This window comes from Papilio xuthus, unplaced genomic scaffold (assembly GCF_000836235.2).
Source record: "Papilio xuthus unplaced genomic scaffold, Pxut_1.1 DF829660.1, whole genome shotgun sequence".
Classification (NCBI taxonomy): Eukaryota; Metazoa; Arthropoda; class Insecta; order Lepidoptera; family Papilionidae; genus Papilio; species Papilio xuthus.
This window is the reverse complement of record NW_013528989.1, coordinates 425,866-451,234: the sequence shown is the minus strand read 5'-3', so window position 1 is coordinate 451,234 and position 25,369 is coordinate 425,866. Positions and strand designations below refer to the sequence as shown.

The 25,369-nt window shown below is 34.6% G+C and overlaps 1 protein-coding gene and 1 non-coding gene across 2 annotated transcripts; both read left to right on the top strand.

Annotated features, from left to right (window-relative positions):
• On the top strand, positions 1-25,156 carry LOC106115434 (facilitated trehalose transporter Tret1). The gene is made up of 6 exons (XM_013308791.1): positions 1-53; positions 199-252; positions 13,494-14,451; positions 19,488-19,653; positions 21,675-21,862; positions 24,081-25,156. The coding sequence occupies exons 3-6, from the start codon at positions 13,513-13,515 to the stop codon at positions 25,143-25,145; spliced, it is 2,358 nt and encodes a 785-aa protein (XP_013164245.1). The 5' UTR covers positions 1-53; positions 199-252; positions 13,494-13,512; the 3' UTR covers positions 25,146-25,156.
• TRNAG-UCC (transfer RNA glycine (anticodon UCC)) lies at positions 19,897-19,968 on the top strand. Its single transcript has one exon. It is a non-coding gene; the product is annotated as a tRNA-Gly (tRNA).
• Positions 25,157-25,369: the final 213 nt, after the last annotated feature.

The window sequence follows — 25,369 nt, the reverse complement described above, 5'->3', positions numbered from 1 at the left end:
GCACCGCGCCGCTGAACGGTCGCGAGGGCGCTTCTATCGCCGACAGGAAAAAAGTGTGAAATCCATTTTTTTACCCCTTTGTTTTTTAATTTTATTAGCTAAGCTTTTAAGCTGTTTGCGATATCTTTTCTTTTTTTATTATTAAATATAATTGTTTAATTTTTTTCATGATTTTATTTTTCAGTGTTCCTATTTCAGGTAGAGATGGCGATTTATTAACTTAGTCAATTTGTGATGCCTTTGGGGATTGAAGTAAGTTGGTAGATTATTGATTTTGTCAGATTTAGTTGTATAAACATGATTTTAGTGACGCATTCCCTCCGCATAATAGCAACCAGTCACAGCTTCCCTTGGAAAGACAAACAGTAAGTTACTGTGGATTTCTGGGACTAAAATCTTTTTATTATCAACGCTGTTTTATTTAAATAAACAGAGATGATACTGATGATGTTTTAAACGGAGATGTTAGCTTCAGAAACCTTCAATAGTTTAAGATAGTTTTTTGGTAAAGGTATTTCAAAGCTTTAATTGCTTTTTAATTGATCGTGAACTAACAAATTTTTATCCTGTAATATAAATAAACTAAATAAAGGATCAAATAATATTAATTCCGCGCAGACGGTGTCGCGGGTACATCTAGTCTTATATATAAAATTCTAGTGTCACAATTTTCGTTCCCATACTCCTCCGAAACGGCTTGACCGATTCTCATGAAATTTTGTGAGCATATTGAGTAGGTCTGAGAATCGGCCAACATCTATTTTTAAACCCGGGCGGACGGAGTCGCGGGCGACAGCTAGTATCACATAAATGTATATAAAAACAATTGAAAATCTATAAAATCAGAGCAATTGTGCCCGGGAGCTCCAGATATAGGCAAATGGGTCACTACTACATTTTTATATTTACTCCGACAAATGACTAGATAAAAAAATATATTTTCACCATATCAAAGTATTTACATAAGGACGTTATTAAAGTGTTTCCACAGTCCAAACTCTCATACAAAAAAAGCCATAATTTTTAGCGTCCCGGAGGCCTGATTTAGTCTTCTTTCCACCCTTCTTCTTATGAGGAAAGGGTGGGAAGTGGAAATGGACTTTCCGGATGAGAGGATGCATGGAAAGGGAAGATATTTTACTTCTGTGCAACCTCTCCTCCGTCGATTAAAGGTAGGCGACGCATATGCAATTGTTTATGTCTATGGGCAACGGTCACTTCGCTATATCAGAGATTTCAGATGGCCGCTCGCTCGTTTGCCACCTCATGATATAAAAAAAAATCTCGTTTACAAAAAGACAAACACCATTTCATTGTGTTAACTTCAAATCCATGATTTGTTTGAAATAAATATACACGTTTTCTTTTTACATTTAAAATATAGCTTTTATGAATTTATATTGATACTAGCAGTCGCCCGTGACACCGTCCGCACAGAATTAAAATAAAACTTTATTAGTGTTCTACCATGTTCTATATATATGTCAAATTTGAGCGAGATCCATGCAGCCGTTCTAGAGATACCTTCTAACAAACATCCATCCATTAAATTATTCAAACTTTCGTGAGACATTATAATAAACTGATATATAAACACGGCTAAACACTCACGTATATTCGTCCTTGTGAGCGATGGGCCGCGTCCGCGAAATAATACCAGTACCACTCATCCTGATGAAGGGCCCCCGATGGGTTCGAAACTAGTCGGTGCCGCCACCGGACGTATATACGTGAGTGTTTAGCCGTATTTATATATCAGTTTACCATCCATCCATGTTTAAATTTTTTTATGATTTGAGTTTCGACTCTCAATATCTCTAATTTTTGACATAGCAAAATGGATCGCAATATTTTTCAAATGTCTTTTAATGAAATTACATAAAACCTGTTTGTTTTTTTATGAAAAATATTTTAAACCAAAACATTTTGACTGCTAAGGAATTTGTTATAGTGAGAACAAGAACGTTCAAAAGAGGAATTCCTGAAATTTGTCCGACGGAAAGAGGCGTGAAATGTGTCCTTTGAACGTCTATTCAATACAAGTTGAAAAGAAAATTCTTTCAAAAGAAGCTTAAAATTTATGATAAGTTATAAAAAAAAACATACTAATATTATAAATGTGAATGTATGTATGTTACAAAGTATCTTTGAAACGGCTGAATGGATCAAACTCTTTGCTATACACGTAGAGCATAATCTGAAAGAACACATAGGCTACTAATTAAATTTTATTTTTAATTCCGCACGAACGAAGTCGCGGGTAACAACTACTATTTTATAAATAACGTAACAGTGTTATTCTAATACCAAATTTTTATTCAAAAAAACAAAAGCTATTTAATAAAGACGTAAGAAAAAAACTACTTATGGACCAAAAACAACGGTGGAAAACATTTTATTAAAAAAATAATATCGTCAAAAATAATGTACATGAGAATAATAAAGGAATAAAAAAACGTAATTTTATTATTATTTAAGTAATACAGATTACCTTTAAACATTATATTAATCTAGCTGTCGCCGGCGACTCTGTCCGCGCTGAATTAAAAAAGTAGCCTTATGTGTTCTTCAAGACAGTATGCCAAACAGTTCCCTTTTAACAAACATCCATCCGAACATTCACATTTATAATATTAGTAAGATTGTGCAATGATTTTTAACCAATTAGACGTACGTTGCTATATCCGATTTAATCTGGTTACAACCGGTTACCGGATAATGGAATGTCCCGTCCCTCGCCCGTTGCGTTTTATCCGATATCGAATTTAATATCAAATTCAGATTTTAAATTTTGAATATGATATTTGCTTCAACGATATATAATACTAAAGAAATGTGAAACTATTGGCTTTTGAAACATAAAACTCCGTATAAAACATATCGTCATCCCTGTCATTATCTTTGATAAAACAGAGATAGCAATATGTTTTTAACGGAGATTCTCAGAAACCCCCCCATAAATTTTTTAACTGTAATCTATTATTAAAATTTGAAATAGGAATATTAAATAATAAATAGTGACTAAGCATTTGTAACTAAAATCTCAAAGTTATGGTTGACAAGCTGTCACAAATAAAAAAAATCAGTAGCCTATGTGCTCTTTCAGACTATGTTCTCCGTCCCTAAGGCCTAATTTAGTCCTCTTTCCCTTCCAACCCTTTTTCTTACAAAAACGATGGCAAGTGGAAGTGGACTTTCCGGATGAGAGGATACATGGAAAGGGAAAATATTTTCTTTCTGTGTATCCTCTCCTTAATTAAAGGTAGGCAACGCATATGAAATTGCGTTTATGTATGGGCAACAGTCACTTTGCTATTTCAGCGATTTCAGGTGGTCGCTCGCTCGTTTGCCACCTTATGATATAAAAAAAATCCAAACAGCGAGATTCGTTAATTCGTTCTGGAGATACCTTCTAGCATACATCCATCTATAAAAAACATTCGCTTTATATTATTTTATAATATTAGTAAGATATTTATGATCAAAACATGAACCTAATTAGTAATAGAATATTCTATTATCTTTGACTAGGAGCTTAAAAGTGTATATTACTTCTAACAATTGTATTAAAGTCAATCATTAAGAGACCAATTTTATTTTATTTCCTCATTTTATATGTATTACTTTATGTTTACGGCAAACATGGTAATTATCATTAAAGTCTTTATCCGGCAATTACACTGTAATAGCTTTATAACCGGTTCAATGCGTTCACCCGGCCGGATAACGATATTATTGAATTTGATGTTATTCGCCCTCACGAACATCACTACACGATACCAAGTTCCATGATGTTTTTGACGAAGTTTTTTTAATGGTAGACCCTTTTTATAAATGGCCAGTGCCTTTTTTATTAGTGGCCAGTGACTTTTTTATTAATGGCCAGTACCTGTTTGGTTAATAGCCAGAGCCTTTTTAATCAACTATTTTTAAGGAACAGAGCTTTTTCAAATCTGTCTATTTAGCGGCTAGGGTCTTTTTTATTAGTGGCCAGTGACTTTTTTTATTAATGGCCAGTACCTGTTTGGTTAGTGGCCAGAGCCTTTTTAATCATCTATAATATTTTTAAGGAACAGAGCTTTTTTAAATCAGTATATTTAGGGGCTAAGGTATTTTTTATTAGTGGCCAGAGCCTTGTTATCTGTATGTTTTCTTTAATGTATGAACAATTTAGCTACAAGACTTAAGTTTAATTTACAAGACCGAGAACTTATAGATAGAAGGCTGGGTATTTTTTTATACAATAACTAGCAATTGCCCTCGAATCCTTCCGAGTGGAATTAAAACAAAATAGTAGCTACATCTGTGTACATCTGTGCCAAATTTAATCGAATCTTGTTGAACGGTAATGAAGATACGTTATCACAAACATCCATCCATCCATCCATGCATCTACTTGTAAGAAGTAAGATAATTTTAGTAATATAGAGGAATATTATAAATGTCTTTAAAATAAATAAATAAAATTCATTAAAAAAAAGTTGAAATAATGAACAAAAAAAAACGTAGCTTGTTCTTTTTTATATTTCTCAATGTACATGGAATTATCGGGAACATATTTATTATTCCCACGTGATATAAATTCCTTTAGCCTTATGTATCACATTATATATTTTACACGCTTCGTATTTTCGTAACAGCATTATAACATTGACGTGAAGGTATTACGTTTTGTTTTGCAATAATTTATATTGGAAACTTTTTATCTAAAAGTAGGCTTCCACTGCCTTTTTTCTCATATTATTTTGTATTGTAAGATTGTCGGTGGCTTAGGGGTTAATACACTTGACTTGTTATCTGCAGGTCCTGGCTTCGAATCCTGCCATATACCAATGTTTTTCGGGTTCCGTACCTTATAGGAAAAAAACGGAACTCTTATAGGATCACTTTGTTGTCCGTTCGTCTGTCTGTCACGACCCTTTTTTATTTACATATGTACATTTCTTACCTCTTCATCCGAAGTTCTTACAGTGAAGGAAAATATCGTGATGCTGCACATATCTGCGAAGAAATTCAAAGATATGTGTGAAGTCAACCCGCATTGGGCCAGCGTGGTTGCCTATGGCCAAATTACCCCTAACTTAGGGTACGCTTCGGATCCCTCAGCGGGGATTTTTAACAAAGAGAATGAATGGAAATCTTGTAAAGATGTTTTGAATTTCGAACTACCATAAAATACAGAAGCAGTATTTTTTTAATAAAGATTTTAGGCTCAAGTTGTCTATGATTCGAAAAGTTAAAGTTTTGTTTATTGCTTAAATACATAATTGGCAAATGTAAAGTAATAATAAAAGTTTAATTTTTGTTATTCTTTCTAACTGACAACTGGCAATTGTCGGCAGGCTGCAGTTTGCCACTTCTGGCAACTTCTGGCAATTGTCAGCAACTCGTAGCAACTGGCAACTCGGTTGTTGGTTTGTAACAAGCAACGCGTTCCACATTCACAGTCGCAATAAGCCGACTTTTATTTGAATGAGTTTTGTGTTATTATATGACGTAATATTAACTAGGTCGTATAGTGAGGAAAATGTTAATAAATATTTAACAGTGGTAGAGCCCGCTTTAACATCTTCGCATGAATCGGCCCGGCTCGCCCGGTGAAATACCACGACCACACAGAAGACAGGCGTGAAGTGGAAGCAATTCCGCGTTTCGTCTGAAGAGTGTGCGTCCCGGAGGCCTAATTTAGTCCTCGTTCCCTTCTCATCCTTTTCTTTATAAGGAAAGATTGGGAAGTGGAAGTGGACTTTCCGGATGAGAGGATGCATGGAAAGGGAAAATATCTTCTCTCTGTGCATCCTCTCCTCCATCGATTTAAGGTAGGCAACGCATATGCAAATCCGTATGTCTATGGGCATCTGTCACTTCGCTCTTTTAGCGATTTCAGGTGGCCGCTCGCTCGTTTGCCACCTTTTGGTTTAAAAACAAACAAAACATATTTTAAATTAAATATGATAAAAATTGTACCCAGAAAAATCTAAAGACAAACTCACTTACAACTTATTAATATTATAAACTAGCTGTCGCCCGCGACTCCGTCCCCGTGGATATATAAAAAAAAACTTAATTAGTCTAGCCTTTAATCGACCGAGGAAAACTAATGCACAGAGAGAAAATATTTTCCCTTTCCATGCTTCCTCTCATCCGGAAAGTCCACTTCCACTTCCCATCCTTTACTTATAAGAAAAAGAGTGGGAAGGGAGAGAAGACTAAATTAGGCCTCCGGGACGCAAAACGTCGTGGTAGGCCCACTGTCATCCTCATACCGAGTTTATTATATTTTGGGGTTTTCAACATTGTTTTTATTTGCAATGCGTGGATTTATAAATTGCAAATACACGTGTTAAAGTGAGAGGTGTTAAAGTAACCAAACGATATTAGCACGCTACTAATCGAGTAATATCCGGATCGATCCAGTTATATCCGGCGCCGGATAATCAAATGACCGTTGTGCAGCACTATACCCGGGTTAAGTTTGTAACACACAGCTGAAAAAACGAAACGAAGCGAGGCGAATAATGTTTAGAAAGGGATATGGTGCGTTCCATCGAACAGTCTAGTCGAGTCGCTAAGCGGATCTGATTCTAAGATCCTTTTTAAAAACGTGATTAGCAATACTGCTGCTTCTATGATCAATGTATGCAAAAATACGACAGCGACAAAAAGACATTATATTAGTTGTGTGCAGCAGATTTAGTGGTAAAAGGGTGTAGTATGAAGCAAACGTTAGGTTTTCATTAAGTATCCTGTCTGTTAGTCACACTTATACTTGTTCATAGGTTACTTAATCACTCCCTCACTACTAGTGTGCTTAACGTAACGCTTCGCTTCGCTTGAGCTTTGCTTTCGGTACTGTGTGCTAATGGCTTTATCTGCCTGATTGAATACGATTTTTCTGCAGCTCTATTTTCAGTTTCGTCGATCGTTTGATTGAGATGCGTTCATAATAAAATTATAGAGTCATCAAAAATATGTATCTTACTAATATAAATGCGAATGTATGGATAGATGTTTGTTACTAAGTATGTTCAGAACGGCTGAATGGATCTCGCTAAAATTTGGTATAGATGTAGAACATAGTCTGGAAGAATACGTAAGCCATTAATTAAGTTTTTTTTTTAATTCCTCGCAAATGGAGTCACGGTTAAAAGTATTTAAATAGGGCTACAATAATAGCTAGTAATAAAACTAGTAGCTGCCAATTGGTTAAAATTTAACCACAATTTATTGAACCAAATAATTTTTTAACTATTTTATTTAACGTAATTTGATTACCTTTGTATAAATTCTTAAAGGAATTGGTACAAAATAAGGAAAGTATGAAAGAGAAATTTTTACGTAGTTAATTGTTTTTTTCTTTTTTAATTATAAAAGTTATTATAGTAAAACTTAGCTATATTTAGAGATGGCATATTTTATCCAATTTACACAAAAAACATCGCTAATAACTAAATATTGTGTGTCTGTATGCTTTACATATTAACGTAATATTAGTAAAGTAGAGTGGACAGTAAGGGAGACATTTTATCAATGCTTCGATAATTTATCTAATAGGTACAGTCGAGTTCACAAACAAATAAAAGTTATACAAAATTGTATTTTTTTTACTAAACACATTATTAATATTATGTGAGCAATGGGTTTAAATAAAAAAAGTAGTAAGCATTTGTAAATTTATAAACTAACTAGCGATTTTTCCGATTTTTCACGATTGGTTTGCTTTTAAACATTTAATAAAAAATATGAATTATAGCTTAATATTTATTTAGTGTACAAAATATAATCTTACTAATATTATAAATGCGAATGTTTAGATGGATGTTTGTTTGTATCTCCAGAACGCCTGAACGGATCTTGATGAAATTTCGCATACATATAGAACATATCCTGGAAGAACTCATAAGCTACTAATCGACGGAGTCGTGGGCAACTGTTAGTTTATTTTATAAAAGGATAATTTATAATTGAGCGTGATGCGCAGGAACGTCGATGGTTCAGGGGTCAAGCACTTGACTTGCAATCTGCAGGTCCTGGGTTCGAATCCCGCCATGTACCAATGTGTTATTTCGATTTCCGATTTACATATGTACATTTATCCGACGTTCTTACGGTGAAGGAAAACATCGTGATATATATAACATGCACATATCTGAGAAGAAATTCAATTATATGTGTGAAGTCAACCCTTTCACTTGGGCAGCGTTGACTATGGCCTAATCACCCTTAACTTAGGGTAGGCTCCGAGCCCCTCGGTTGACGTATAGTGAGCTGATGATGATAATAGAATACTTTATAATTATTATATAGTTTCACCTAAGTATTATCAGACAAAATCGGGGAAACAACTAGTCCAACATAAATAAACAATAAAAAATATGGATGACCGAGCTTTGCTTGGTATTTTTTTCAAATTGTGTTTTTTGGAAATTATATTTAAGTACGAATTACTAATAAAATGATGAAATATGAATAATATTTGTCGATCTTACCGATAGAAAAAGTTAAGTTTATGTTTAAGTTGATTATCAATAAAACACGAATAAAATGACATTTTCCAAAAATGATTCCTAGCTAGATCGATTTATCGCCCCCGAAACCCCCTACATACTAAATTTTATGAAAATCGTTGGAGCCGATTCCGAGATTCCAATTATATATATACAAGAATTGCTCATTTAAATATATAAGATTCACACGTAACATAGTATGTGATACACGGGGCAAGACAAGTTGTAATGAAATCATTTATCAAGTTCGTGTGACTGTAAAATGTAAACAGACAAAGTGAAATATGTCGACATATCTACGCAGTTACCTGTGTGTCATTGAATTGTATGTTTATAAACGACAAAGCAATATTCTACTATACTGAAAAACAGTCTTATTTAGATAAAACACACACATATATTAAAATTATAAATGAAAACAATCTAGATACTCCTCCTCCTCCTGTCAGCCATGAGACGCCCATTGCTGGGCATAAGCCTCCCCCAAAGATCGACACGATGACCGGTCTTGTGCCACCTACATCCAGGACGCTCCCGCAATCTTGACCAGCTCATCGGTCCATCTTGCGGGATGCCTGCCCACGCTAGATGTAGATACTAGGCTTTTGAATAAATGCGAATGTTTATATGGATGTTTGTTTGAATATATCTCCAGAACGGCTGCATGTATTTTGCTGAAATTTGGCATAGACGTAGAAAACAGCCTGGAAGAACAAACAGGTTAATATTTTTATTTTGCGTTGACCGAGACGCTGACGACAACTTGTTTAATAACGATAATTCGTAAATCGTATATTTTTTTCCGTTTGGTTTGGATTTTTTCCTACTAACCAAAGTAGACCATAATTAATAACTATGACTTTTATATTTTTATTACTAACTGTCGCCCGCGACTCTGTCCGCGCGGGATTAAAAATAGATGTTGGCCGATTCTCAGACCTACTCAATATGCTCACAAAATTTTATGAAAATCGGTCAAGCCGTTTCGGAGGAGTATGGGAACGAAAATTGTGACACGAGAATTTTATTGTTAACCAAAAATAAGTTGTATGCACGCCACAACTGTGTCAAATTTTTAAAATTTTTCGCTTTCCATATTCTTCTTTTTCTTCTTGAGGTGCCCCTCCGACTAGCGAAGGTTGGCGATCAGTTCTCCATATTAATACAATGATTACGCTTATTTAGTAAATAAAATGGAATAAACACAGTAACAGAGTTTTATCCGTGACATTTTTTTTACAAACTGGAATAAACTGGAACACACTACTATCGAATAAAAAGTTGCGCAAAGTTAGCGACAGATATGCATTGCTGCGTCGCTATTTTAATTTCCTTACGAACGTTTTTAAGCTAAAAACAATCCTAACTTATCATACCACCATCTTTATGTATGTTAGATCGTTGTCTGGTCATAATTCCCCACCAAAGGGCTAAAGGCTACCCTAATATGTGTGACTTAGGTCAGTCAAATCTGACTGACAGGTTGGTTGCCAAATTTTGGTTTTCTTTTTAATATTTGATGGCATCACGATGTTTTCATTGGCACATATCGAACATGATCGTTTGAAATTCAAAAATCGAATAATGTTTTGGTGCATGACGAAGAAAGAAAACTTATTATCTCTGTTACACTAAATAAATGAAAGAGACAACATGTTTTAAATGAGTGAGAAAGAGTCATGAAAATGAGTGAGATGTCAACATTTTTGTCGTTTTGGCTTTAAAAACCCAAAATATATTTTATCAACGAATCCTTTTTTTGTCTCGTAATTTTGCAACGGGTTTGAAGTGAAATAAAATACGCACACTTTTTAAAAGCACTTCAATAAATTATTTTGTATTTTGTTTTAGACGATTGTGATTGCGATAATTTTTTATCTGTTGTTGATTTTTAATTCTTTTGTTACATTTTAATAATAAAACGGTCCATGTCTTTTGTAGTAATCGAAAGTACATATTTTTATACCCTTTTTTTCTATTTCGCCATTTTTTTGTTGCTTTAACGATCGCTTCCGAAAGTTATTATTAATAAGTAAATTGCACATTTATACCTATTTGAAAATTATTTTAAAATATTTAATAAATGTTAATTTAAAATGGCAATACGATTTTATAACTTTTTCATAATACAAATACATTGTTTACAAATTAGTTACCGAAATGCGACATTTTTGCAAGATGGCCGATTGCGGGAAACTCGGTCAAGGACAAACTTTGCAGCTGAGCCCAAAAGCGTTTACATAAGCGTAAAAAAATTAAAATATGACAATGATTTTATTTTAAATCTATTCTATTTATTCAAAAATATTATCAAACCTTAAAACTTTTTTTAATTAATAATTTTTGTCACCAGTATGTACTCAATATTAAACTTATTCTTTGACAGAAAAAACTACTACTAAACTTCGCAAAATTAACAGAAATACATAGAAACAAGTAATTATGTAATACTACGTGTTGTCCGCGACTATGTCTGCGCGGAATTAAAAGCAAATAATTAGTAGGCTATGTGTTCTTCCAGCCTATGTTCTACATCGCTGTCAAATTTCAGTGAGATCCATGCAGCCGTTCTGGAGATACCTTCTAACAAACATCCATCCACACAAACATTCGCATTTTTAATATTAGTAATTAAGATATTCATTACGGTTACGTTTCATATATATTTTTTAATTCAATAAAATAGCTATATAATAATTTCATGAATCTCTTCTTTCTTTCGTTGCGTTTTTAATAAACGCAAGCTTTCCGAAAAAAACCTAAAAATATACAAACATAAGTTAATAAAAAAAGAATTTGACATTACTGTTGGCTGCCATCCGACGCCGCAGTGCGCCAAACATAGCCCCTGCCTTATTAAATTCAACGTTATATTACTCTGTGCTGTATAGTCTATAGCTTACTCTATGACACGTCTATGTACTGTGTATCTACTCTATGACAAAACAATTTGCGAGAAGTTTTATAATGTTACGCACTCCAAATGTTTCGAACACATCTACACTTCGACATAATATTACTAATATTATAAACGCGAAAGTTTAGATGTGTGTTTGTTAGAAGATATCTCTAGAACGGGTGCATAGATCTTGATGAAATTTGGCATAGATATAGAACATAGTCTGGAAGAATACATATACTTTCTATCTTCTTAAGTTTCTTTTTAGTTCTACACGGTTGGAGTCGCAGGCGACAGCTAGTTTAATTATAAAACAGTCTTAAATTGTTTACTTATCCACAAAATGAATTCTTTAGACCACCTGACTGAAGTATGTTCACAAAAACATCAATTACGGGGCTTTCGTAGCCTGTCAACGACTTGCAGACTAGCCAATGAGTAATGCGACGGTTCAGTCGTAACAACGACCGAGATTTATCGACGGACGGCTAAAGTTTGGCCGCACTGCGCTACATCTAGTGATGTACGTATCGATATTATTGTTAGAATCATTCACGTAGTAAATTAAGATGCAATTTCAACACTCTTGCTTCTACATCGTAATAACCTTCTTACGAATATTATAAATGCGAATGGATGGATGTTTGTTTAAAGGTATCTTCAGAACGGCTGATTCTATGAAATTTGGCTTACATATAGAACATAGTCTGGAACACATTGGCTACTAATTATATTTTTATAGCCGCGCGGACGGAGTCGCGGGCGATAGTTAATCTTATCTAAAATACATCCTGATTAGTAACTTATATCACGCCAACACTACAAATATATTAACAAAATATTATTTTAAAAATTCAAGACATGTTACAAAAAATATCGATAAAATATAAAACTTTGTCACATCACTAGTGACTTAAGTACGTGAAAATTCTGTAGTAACATAATTTTGTTCTGTTACTATATTAAGATCAAACCCCTCACTAATCTTTCCCAACTGAAATAATTGCCGATCAAGGAATCACAAATATTTAGCTATTTTTAGCTATTTGAAAATGAAACAGTCTTTGTAAAGTTTATTTTAAAAATTTTGTAAATTAATTTGACGTAATTTTTTTAATAAACAATATATTTTTTTAAATTAAAAAAAAATTTTTTTGGAACTTTAAAAAATTACATAATCTTTTTAATCTTACCAATATTATAAATGCGAACGTTTAGATGGATGGATGTTTGTTTGAAGGTATTTAAACGGATCATTATGAAATTATGCACAAATATAAAACATAGCCTGGAAGAACACAGGCTACTAATTAAGTTTTTCAACTCTGCACAGACTGAGTTGCGGGGGACAGCTACTAATATTATAAATGCGAAGGTATAGATAGATGTTTCTTTGGTCTGTCCTCGGCGGTATTTCCAAACCGGACATAGGGTCCTTCAAGAAGCGAGCGTATCACCATCTCAAAGGCCGACAACGCATCTGCGGTTCCTCTGGTATTGCTGATGTCCATGGGCGTCGTTGAACACCTCGGTGTTCCCGCTGCTCGTTTGTCCCCTTCTGTTTTAAAAAAAACATTGCTTCGTTTACCTAATAATCACATTTATACCAAAAATTCTCATCATTTGAGTAAGTTTGAGAGTAAGTGACAACTCTACAATCTTCTTGCATTCCAAATTAATTTAAACAATTTCTATAGTACGATATAAATAACCTTAATCCATTTTATTTGAAATGCACGAGTTTAATATTCAGAGTAACAGATCTCATCTCGTATGCATGCAGCGTGCAACACACTAATTGGATTACGTATGCGAAATGTAGATATGGTACACATGTTAGATAGAGTTTAGAGTTAGATGATATCTTAGTCAAAGTCTAAATGTGGGAAACATAAACCTACTAACTGTTGAAAACAATATTCCATCAATAAGATTGATTAAAATAATAAAATGAACATTTAAATTATATTCAATGAAAGTGAAGCGACCCAATATAACGATATTGTGGGCGTAATAAGTTCGCCTACACCGCAATACTGACTTCTAAGGATTCCCCAACTTCATTAAAATACAATCTTTTCTTTCAGGCAGAAAACTAATAAGAGAATGGCGGGCTCGAGGGAAAGACTTCTTTACGACAGACATTCAGACTACGAACATGACTACGATAGACGACGGTACGAAGCCGAGAGGAAAACGGAACGAACCGAAACCACAGTTTACGAGAAACGGTACGCAACGCGACGCTACGAAACAAACCGACGCGAACTAGACAACACAAACAGATATAGAGAACGATTTGAAAGATACGATAGACCGCAACGCAAGAACGGTTACGTCTACGAAGATATCTATTCAGATTTTGACGAAGCCCAAGGTCGTCTATCTTTATTCAGACCGATAAGACCTGAATATTTAAACCTACCAACAACATACGACTCCAAATATAGTAGTCTACCACGAAACTATACGTGTTATGAAGACAGGACTCGTAGATATAGAAAAGATTACTATGACTTTCGAATCGATGAGAGAAGAAGACAACGTGAATCTTACGAACCTTACAGAACAGAAGATCGAATTAAACCGCAAACCCAAAGAAAACCGGATTACACAGATAGACCTAAACCGGTTATTCATCTAAACAAGAAAGATGATCCAGTGAGACGAACACCGAAGAACGTGGCGATATGCAAACCACTTCGTTTAACTGAAAAGAATGCTAGATATTGGACAACAGATCCTCCAGAAGGAAACAAACCTAAAACAAAGAAAGACGAACCAAAGAAGAACGTGAAGTTCTCTGAAGTGTCCGGTTGTAACCGGAAAATGGTGGTTGACGATCCGGTTTGCGGTCGCAAGGTTGTAGCTGTTAGAGAATTGGAAGTGTCTTTGGATCAAATGATACAAAACGGTTACTTTGAGAAGCACAACATACCAATAATAAGACCTGAACAAAAGCAGATAACAGCTCCGGAGCCGAATGGGAAGTGCCTAACAGGGGGCGCGACGCAGACATCGAGAAAATCTAGACATCTGCCACAGGTAAGCTCACATTACAAAGTAACATTGGCTGCTTAAGTTCTATTTGTATGAAAAAGTACAGTCAGCTGCAACAATATCTATACAATTTACAGAACTTTACAAATTCGTATACGCCTTCGATTCCAAAAATACGTTACCATGTTTTTGTCAATAGCATGTATTTATGTTCAGAAGCGTACAGATGGATAAGTGTGTGCATTTTTTAAAACTACAGACAATACTCACGTTTTTAAAGCTTTATTTATGTAGCTGGTTGTACATAAATTATTCCATCGCCTTCAAAACAATAGGACACGTTTTATTGAATAATATGTTAGTTAAATTTGGATGAAATGGATTGAAAAATTTAATTAGATAAGCGAAAATAGGTCGATATTATTTCATAAATCACGAATGATAGTCATACAAAATTTTAATTTTGTGCTACATTTGTATTTGCTAGTGCGTCAGCTCAACACTAAGATATAGGCTTCCCAAATCATCAGTGTGGAGTGACCTTGATTGAGGTTATATGTCTTGACCCAGTTTTTTTGACTTAAACAAATACATACATAACTTAGGCGCATTTCGTTTTCATTTTGGATTTTATGATATCTTTTCAAGTTACTATTTTACCTAATTTAGGCATACTTTAAGTCGTTATTCTATTGTTTCGAAAAGGTTAAAATCTTACTAATATTATAAATGCGAATGTTTAGATGGATGTTTGTTAGAAGGTATCTCCGGAACGACTTAATAGATCTCGCTGATATTTGCCATAGATGTAGAAAATAGTCTGGAAGAACACTTAGTCAACTAAGTTTTTTAATTCCGTGTAGACTTAGTCGTGTGCTAGTAAAACCAATTGTTTTTAACTAGTATCCGAGTATACTAAGGAAATTGTATGTGAGAATTATTAACAAATTTTATAACAATAATTTCCACCGTATAAGTTGGTAATGCCCAAATATCATTCAAAATATTTTACGACAGTATATCGTCAGTGTAAGCCCTATCTTAGTAAATATAACAAGTAATTAGGTTGCTAAGGGATCACAAGAGAGGACTAACTCGTTGCTAATGACTATCATTATCTTGTTATACCGCTATTAGTAGTCCGACACACTTATCTGACGCGATAGACATAAGTGAAATTAAATTATACACAAATTATCTGGTCCGAGGAAATACGCGCTACTATAGTAGCTAGTTTTGTGAATTTGTAAATTATGGGCATGTAGAATTTGGTTAAAAAATAATGACGTTACTCGATACTGGCTCAATCCGTTAAGGGCTAGAGCCGTAAACAAAAAACAACACTTTGACAGTGACAGCATGGCGCTAGTAAGCTGTCATAATTTACTTGTATGTATCCTTTTTAGCCGACTTCAAAAAGAAGGAGGTTATCAATTCGTCTTATTTTTTTATGTGTTGTTTAACTTGCAAATGGGCCCCGTATTATTTATAAAAATTTTATTAAGTAATAACCTTATCTGTCACAATAGATTAGTAGCGCCATCTATCGATGTCAAAATAGCAACAAACTCCTCATCGGACTGTACCTGCCTTGTGAATATTCTAAGCTGTTTTTTTCACATTTTCATATAAACACGATGAAACACACCGGGCCAAATAAGTACGTCGCACTATATTGATATTGACTAAATATGTCAAGCCGATTTAACTTGTAATTCCCCTAAGAACATCAAAACAAAGCGATTATATGAACTCGTAAACTTATAGGTTATGTAAGCCTCCTTGACATATTTGTTATCTTTTTTAAGCTACATTATATGTTGTTTTTTATAAATACATAAGTATTTTCTATCTAACAGTGGTAGAGCCCGCTTTAACATCTTCGCACGAATTGTCCCGGCTCGCCCGGTGAAATACCACGACCACACAGAAGACACGCGTCAAGTGGAAGCAATGCCGCGTTTCGTCTGATAAGTGTGCGTCCCGGAGGCCTAATTTAGTCCACTTTCCCTTCCCATCCTTTTTCTTATAAGGAAAGGTAGTGAAAGATATTTTCAAATCAGTAGTTTTTGAGTTTATTCATTACAAAAATCCTTGTTCATCACAATATTAGCATATTAGCAGTCACCCACGAATCCGCGCGAGATTAAAAAAAATCTTAGTAGTTTATGTGTTCTTACCACTAAAATCCATTTAGCAGTTACATCCATCCGTCCATCTAAATATTCGTATTTATAATAGTACCTGGATGACCGAGCTTTGCTCGGTATTTATTTTTTAATTGTGTTTTTTGGAAATTATATTTAAGTACGAATTACTAATAAAATGATGAAATATGAATAATATTTTTCGATCTCACCGATAGAAAAAGAGAAGTTTATGTTTAAGTTGATTATCGATAGAACACGAATAAAATGACATTTTCTAAAAATGATTCCTAGCTAGATCGATTTATCGCTCCCGAAACCCCCTATGTACTAAATTTTATGAAATTCGTTAGAGCCGATTCCGAGATTCCATTTATATATATATAATTGTTCATTTAAAGATATAAGATTAGTAATATAGCGTACAGAAGTGCATATAAGTTATTAAGTACTTAAACATAATTTTCTTTTTTATCAAACTCCAAATGTAGTCGTAACAAAAAGGTTTGAGTAACGAGTTCCAATTTGACTGAATCACTCAGCGATATGTCTGAAACAAGAACGTTTTGATTAATATACAGTGTTACTGGCAGGTTGGTAATTACTGATATATATATACTACGAATGAATACAGCGAGTTATAAAAAAAAACAAGCTCATACGTAGTTGATAACTCGTAGAACTTAATTAATATGTCTGACTGTGTTCTACATCTATGCCAAATTTCAGCAAGATACATGCAGAAGTTCTGGAGATATCTTCTAACATCCATCCATCTAAACATTCGCATTCGATGTATTTTTATTACATCGAAGTATTAAGTACATTTGGAACTCAAGGCTTTTATTTTTAAGTATTTTACAAACTAATTAAATTATCAGAACGTTTTTTTTTTTATTAAATACTTTCAAATTTTAAAACGTGAATTAGAGAAAAGATCGACCTATATACTTTATAAGTTTTGTAGATATTTTTATTTCTTTATCTTATTTTAAGTTAATACTTTAAGTTGTAACATAGTATGTAGTTCGTTGACTGAAGCCTTGTCAAGTTGGCATTAAGTAACATAAGTAGTAAGCAAGTTCAACTTAAATCTTATTATTTTAAATCCCGATTTCTTTGTTAACATGGCGTTCACGTTTTAATATCTTCATTTCTAAAGATGCCACAAATTTAACCCCTTGAGAATTGTTGTTAGGTAGATTAGAAAATATTTAAAATTTGCTCAGATAGCCAAGCGTACGGAGTTTGGATGGATGTTTGTTTAAAGGTATCTCCAGAGCTGCTGGACGGATCTCTATAAAATTTGGCATAGATGTAGAACAAAGCTTTTTTTAATTTCTCACGTACAGAGACACGGGCGACAGCTAGTACGTCTATATTAAGTATACGAATAGACAATTGGATAAATTTCAATTTGCTCAAGTGTTTCTCTCTAGTGCTCAATTACGGAGACAAATATTTAAACGTTCATCGATTCGATACCTCCATTACAACAGAGAGGTCTTGTATTTATTCGGGATTCTTGATTGTTTGAACGATATTAAAATAAGAATCTTATTCAGTTGTTTTCGAAACTAACTGTCGCACGCGACCACGTCCGCACAAATAAAAAAAATTTGTACCTTATGTGTTCTTTCAGACAACTTTCTTTTTACGTCAGCGATAAATTTCAGCAAGATCCATGCAACCTTTCTGGATATACCTTCTAACAAACATCCATCCATCGAAACATTCGCATTTATAATATAAGTAAGATTAATTATTTACAGAAAGATGAAGTTTTTTTAGTAAAAGAATCAGATTATGACTCATTTTTTGCCTATCCGAAGTATTTTTAAAAACATTTTTAATCCAAAATTAAATAATTTCGTTTCCGTCGTAATACGTGGTTAAATGTAGATGGCTACAAAGGTAGGGGAACACCAGGGAAAGTATGATTGTTTCTTTTATATCATAAGGTGGCAAACGAGCGAGTGGCCACTTGAAATAGCTGAAATAGCGAAGTGACCGTTGCTCTTAGACATACGCAATTGTATATGCGTTGCTTATCTTTAATCGACGGAGGAGAGGATGCACAGAAAGAAAATATTTTACCTTTCCATGCATCCTCTCATCAAGAAAGTCCACTTACACTCCCCATCCTATCCTTATAAGAAAGAGGTTGGGAAAGGAAAGAGGACTAAATTAAACCTCCGGGACGCACACTCATCAGACGAAATGCGGAATTGCTTCCACTTCACGCTCGTCTTCTGTGTGGCTTCTGTGTGGCTTCTGTGTGGAGCCGGGACAATTCGTGCGAAGATGTTAAAGCGGGCTCTACCACTGTTAAATGTTTGAAAGAGGATATGCGTAAGAAGGTAGATTCAGATATGACGGCTGATAGACATGTATGGAATACTGTGCCGACCCTCCATAGTGATAAAGGTAGGTTGATGACAAGAACAGTAATGTTTAAATTAGCCCGCATAAAAGATAACAAGAACAAACAACAACAGATCAAGGATAAGAATGCAATTTAAGAAAAGTTAAGTAAAGGCTATATAATACGGGCAACACAACAATCGCAAAGACGATAATATTAAAAATCACGTAAGTACAAGAAGGAAAGCTAATAAACAAGATAACAATGAGATAAAAGAAGACTTAAGAAAGTATAGACTTCCATTCATTCAAACAATCTATCCATAGATATCCATAGGCATCTATAGATATCCAAAGATGGATTCTTTGAAAATGGATATGCGTAAGAAGGGAGTGAATTCAGATACGACGTCTGATGTATGAAAGAGTACATAATTTAAATATGAAGAATAGAATTGAAATTAAAAACAAATACTGTACATTAAAAAAGGCAAAAGAACTTTTGCAGCCGTAACATAGCTAAAGATTTTAGTTGTTGACACCCCTAGTATAAATATATTATTTCTTCAGGTATTGGCAGCCCTAGCGGTGTCCCTGGCCCCTTTCTCCGCGGGCCTCGGTAAGGGCTATAGCTCGCCTGCTATCGCGTCCTTGCAGGGCCCTGCCAACGCAACACGAAGGGACTTCCAGCTTACAGACCAACAAGCATCATGGCTCGCCTCACTATCTTTTCTAGGTAAGTTTGTAAGGTAAAAATCTATTTATGTTCATATATTTAACTGTTGAACTTTGACTTTTATGCTGCCGGATATAAAGGTCAACATTGGATAAAGATAAACACGATACTGATACTCAAATATACTTTATGTGAACGTAGAAAAGTTCACTGTTGAATGCATATTTACAATATGTGTTTATATTTTTGTTGAACGTGTTTTGATTTAATAATGTCACTTTTTAATTCGAACGCATCTGCACGGCGTTGGTGGTGTAATGGTCAGCATAGTTGCCTTCCAAGCAGTTGATCCGGGTTCGATTCCCGGCCAACGCACGCTTTTTTACATTATTTATTTAAGTTTTTATAAGCTTAGAAATAGCTTAGCTATTTAAGATTTTTCTTCTCTACACAAAAATCTAATTTTATTAATTTTTTTCATTAAAAACTAAAGCCTAACGACATAAAATAAGCGTTTAAAAAGTCAAATCATTAAATAGTGCAACCAGAAAACAGACTCATAGTCAAACTCTATCGTTTTATTACTGCATTAATTGTTCAGTTAAAACTGAGGTGAGCGTAAGAACAGAGAACTCTGCAATTTAACTTACGATCTATTAAAAACATAAAGTCGACTAAACACGATTTATTTTAAATCTAGAATTAAAACAAAATGGACAATAACTGTACGTGTGTTACAAGCATAACTTAGGGAAGATTTCTGATACTAAATTGAATTCGTATATTCAAGTTAAGACCCTTAACGTCTACGGTCCTATCATTAACAATGATAACCCTGGTACTGTGCCAACAAAGCTCTCAAATTCTAGCAGCTGCTTGACTTAATTCTATTATTTTATAATTTTTCATGGAGTCTTGCCAGATATTTAGGACAACATCCAGGGTTAACAAGACCTAATTTCTTAGGTCAATGCCACACTATACAAAAAGCCGACTTCAAAAAGAAGGTTATCAATTCTTCTGTATGTTTTTTATGCGTGTTACCGGGTAACTTGATTTTTTTTGGTGCGACAAATTTCAATGACCCGCATAAGACACTAAGCTACAATAATTCAGGTGTTCCACTTCTCCAGCACATGTATAAATGAATATTATAATCATCAGCTCACTATACGTCCTCACTGAGAGGCTCGGAGCCTACCCGAAGTTAGGGGTGACAAGGCCATAGTCAACGCTGGCCCAGTGCATGACTTCACACATATCTTTGAATTTCCTCCCAGACTTGTGCTTCACGTTGCATCACGATGTTTTCCTTCACCGCAAGAACGTCGGATAAATGTACATATGTAAATCGAAAAACACATTGGTACATGGTGAGATTCGAACCCAGGACCTGCAGATTACAACTCAAGTGCTTAACCCCTGAGCCATCCACGCTCCTTCTTATACTCTTAAAAATATCGATAAAAGATATTTTTATATGAATGTACTACATTAAAAACTCACTGCGAAAAGTATCAAACATCTGTTAATTGCATATATTATCAAACAATCGAATCAATCAAGCCTTAGTCATCAATCACTAATGGACGTTTGAAAGGCAAGCCGCCATTATCACGGTAACAAAAGCAATGAAATATAGTCACGTGACTTCATCGTTAGTGAAGTAAAAGATAAATTAAACACAAAACAATGGCTTACTTTGTGAAATTAGAGCCGGTTATAGCATACGACGCCCTGAGAGAGATCTTTGTGGCGCCCTTATTTTGTGTCGGGGGAAATCTTCCAAAGATATGGCACCACAGGGCGCCTTAACATCCGTTTCAGGCGCCTGAGGCGCCTCTTTACACCCTAAGCTTAAATTGTCGCCCTACCTCGTCCTACCTACGTCCTTACGCTTACTGGCCTTAGTTTTTCTTACCGAAATCATGTGACTTGAATTTACCAACATGTTTTTACTTCTTTGTTAAACTTTAAACCTTCATATTGCCCTTTAATACAGAGTCGATGATGATACGATGGCGACACAAATATTCGTGCTAAGCCAACTCCTTTATGTTAACTTACTGATTGTTTACCAGGTGCGTTGTTCGGTGGTATGGCCGGAGGCGCCGCGATGCGACACGGGCGACGCCGCGTGCTCTCTCTGGCGGCGGCACCGTGCAGCATATCCTGGTTATTGACGGTGGTGGCGACATCTGTACGGATGATGTGTGTCACTGCCTTCCTTGGTGGCTTCTGTTGTTCCATACTTACTATGTTGTCTCAGGTAAGTTTTTTTTAAAGCTATACCGCCCTCTCTTTCTCTCTCTTTTAACCATAATGTAGTGGCCAGAGTTTTTTACGTAAGTCATTATTTTTCTAAAAAGTTTTTACTACTATATTAATATTATATAAAATACAACTAATTGACTAGACATGAAAATTATTATTCCAAAGTTAATTAAATAGTTGTAGAGTTTAAATGGGCCGCCCTACCGTAGGAAACACTCGTTTTATAGAAATATTTTCTCTCACGCTATACTATTTGTGTTGAGGAAAGGATTAGAAGAGATTTGGAAGCCAGGGGATGGAATGAAAGAGACATATCCATTGACACACCTCTCCAGTGGACATCAGTCGCTACGTTAATTAAGTTATGTTAAGTGTCGCTTGCTTGTTTTAAATTAAAAACAATTTGATATTTCTAAAGTCAAAATCGTTATGTCTATCTTGACTCTATCTACTTAGTAGTTCTTAGTAGTATTAGCATAAGTTTTAATCTCTATCTAGCGGTTATTCTCAAGTTGTCGGGAATGTCCGCGCGGTTGATGGTCACCTCAAGAGTAATTGATAAAGTCCCTAACTTTGCGCAACTTGGGAAAAGCTCCCGTCTTTAGATAAGTTTATTCTACTCGTAAAGCTTTAGTGTTGCGCCACATTAAGGGGAAAGTGAGAATAAAAATTATTACTTTGAAAAAAAAGTTACACTTTTTTTTTAGTTAATATGTGTAGAAAATGAGTTTATTTATATATAGATACAGCTGAAAGATATATATAGAAGAGTAACTTAATTATTAATTAAGTACTATGACGACAACTTACATGGCAAAAATTGCAAATTATGTTTTCTTTTAAAAATTATTAAAAATTAAAAAATAATCGTAAAAAGGGTCACAAAAATATTAAGCATTGAAAATGAGAATGCCAAATAATAACCAGATAAAACATAGAAAAGTTGAATCGCTTTTATTTAGAACTATTATATGTTTCCATGTTTACAAGTGACAATTTAGACGTCCCTATTATTAAACTCTGTCACTAATCTGAATTTGATTTTAGAATATAATTACGTAAAAAAAAAATCCAAGAAAAAAAAATCATGCCGGCAATGTGTCACGACACTAATTTACAAAGTTTCTGTAAGGAAAAGTTTAATATTAGCTATAAATTTATTATTTATTACTTCAGTAACAAGCGATGAATGGAACAGTTGCTGTAATGCCTTTAATTATTCTTACAAACTTTTGGTAACTCGAAGCCTTTTTAATGAAACAGATGAATGATAATTAAATTTTATAACGAAAATAACTTAGTTGATTTTAATCTTGTTATCTCTCTATCTGTCTCTACCTATCTTGTATCCCACAAGCTTGATTAGCTTTCCCAATCCGTCTCTTCTACTTCGCTCTGTCCATGACATCTTCTTAGACTTTTGAAAAATTGACGAGTAGTTTTTGAGTTATCCAACTAATTTAGATTTGAGAAAGTGTTTCGACAATGGAAACCCATAGGCACACAGTGTGAATATGAAGCTTCAGGATGAGAGCTATCATCTTATAAGATTAAAATCAAACTTGGCACTCACTCATGTCTTTTACTATACATTTTTCCCTCTCGTTTTGGATCTGCCTGGTCGCAGATCCAGAGGCAGACCCAAAACGAGATGGAACGACGTAGTAATAAAAGACATGAGTAAGAGCCAAGTCTGATTTAATCTTGTAAGATGATAGCTCTCATCCTGAAGCTTCATATTCACACTGTGTGCCTATGGGTTTCCATTTTTAAAAGACTCTCTCAGCTCTCTAGATAATATTATAGATAAATCTAAATTAATTAAATAATACAAACTACTTCGGAATATTAAGATTTCTACATAGATAACTCAAAAACTACTTGTCAGTTTTTCTTTAAACAACACATGTAGGAAACCATTATCTATGGAATAAAAAAGAATATTGTATACCCTAGACTCCGCCCTCTATCCTACACTGGTCATCGTCTTAACCATCGGTAGGCGATGCCCTTGAAAAAGGGATATTAAATTGTTAACCTCGGTGTTCCCGCTGCTCGTTTGCCCCCTACTGTTATAAAAAAAATCTTTCGTGTGACATTATCACAAGCGAGAAAGTTATTCGTCGTATGTTCGTCCGGTGGTGGCACGAACATCGTGAGTGGTTTAGCTATTTTTACATAAGTTTATAATATCGATTTATTTAATCTTCCAGGTCTACATCAGTGAGATATCAGTACCGGATATCCGAGGCTGTTTGAGCGCCGTGCTCAAGATAGTTGGTCATCTTGGAGTACTCTTCAGTTTCACCATCGGAGCCTACCTCGACTGGCAACAGCTCGCACTCTGCATATCAGCAGCACCTCTACTTCTCTTCTGTACCATTCTCTATATCCCAGAAACACCAAGTTATCTCGTACTAACAGGTAAAGACGAAGAAGCATACAAAAGTCTACTATGGTTACGTGGCCCTAATTCAGATGTAGCTCAAGAATTGGCAACAATAAGAACTAATGTTCTAGCATCGAAGAATTTCAGTCAACGACAAAGTCAAATGTCAAGCAGTCAATTTATTAGTTCCCTTGATGTTAGAACTATGAATAGATTATTGGGACCGATTCTCGTGACTTGCGGTTTGATGACATTTCAAAGATTTTCCGGTGCTCATGCATTTTCTTTTTATGCTGTACCAATATTTAGGAAGACGTTTGGTGGTATGAATCCTCACGGTGCGGCAATCGCGGTGTCTTTCGTGCAACTTTTGGCTTCTTGTCTGTCTGGATTGTTAATTGATACTGTTGGAAGATTACCCTTGTTGATCGTTAGCTCTGTTTTAATGTCAATGGCGTTAGCTGGTTTCGGTAGCTATGCTTATTACGAAGAAGTTCATAGGAATCAGAGAATTCAGAATGTCATGTTCCATCAGACTGTTGGCCAGAATGATTGGATTCCATTGCTTTGTGTGTTGGTGTTTACGATTGCATTTTCTTTAGGCATGAGTCCTATATCTTGGTTGTTGATTGGAGAGTTATTTCCATTGGAGTATAGGGCATTTGGTAGTGCTATGGCGACTGCTTTTAGTTACCTCTGTGCGTTTGTCGGTGTTAAAACTTTTGTGGATTTTCAGCAAGCGTTAGGTTTACATGGTGCTTTTTGGTTGTACGCCTCTATAAGTGTTGGAGGTCTCTGTTTTGTGGTTTGTTGTGTTCCGGAGACTAAAGGCAAAGATCTGGATGAAATGGATCCGAATTATGTGCAAAGTCTGTCTCCTAAAAGGTAAATTGGTTAATGTTCTCGGAAACATGTTTTGTGTTCCAAAAGATTTTTTTCTTATTTGACATTTTTACCCATGAATTAAGTAAAAATTAATAAAGCTATTTCTTCAAACCCAATTAAACTAAAACCTAAAAAAAATTACGAAGAAATCTAAATTATTTAGCTTTATTTTTCTATAATTTAGTTTTTTTTAATAATTTTGTGACTATTAATGCATCTTTAAAGTAT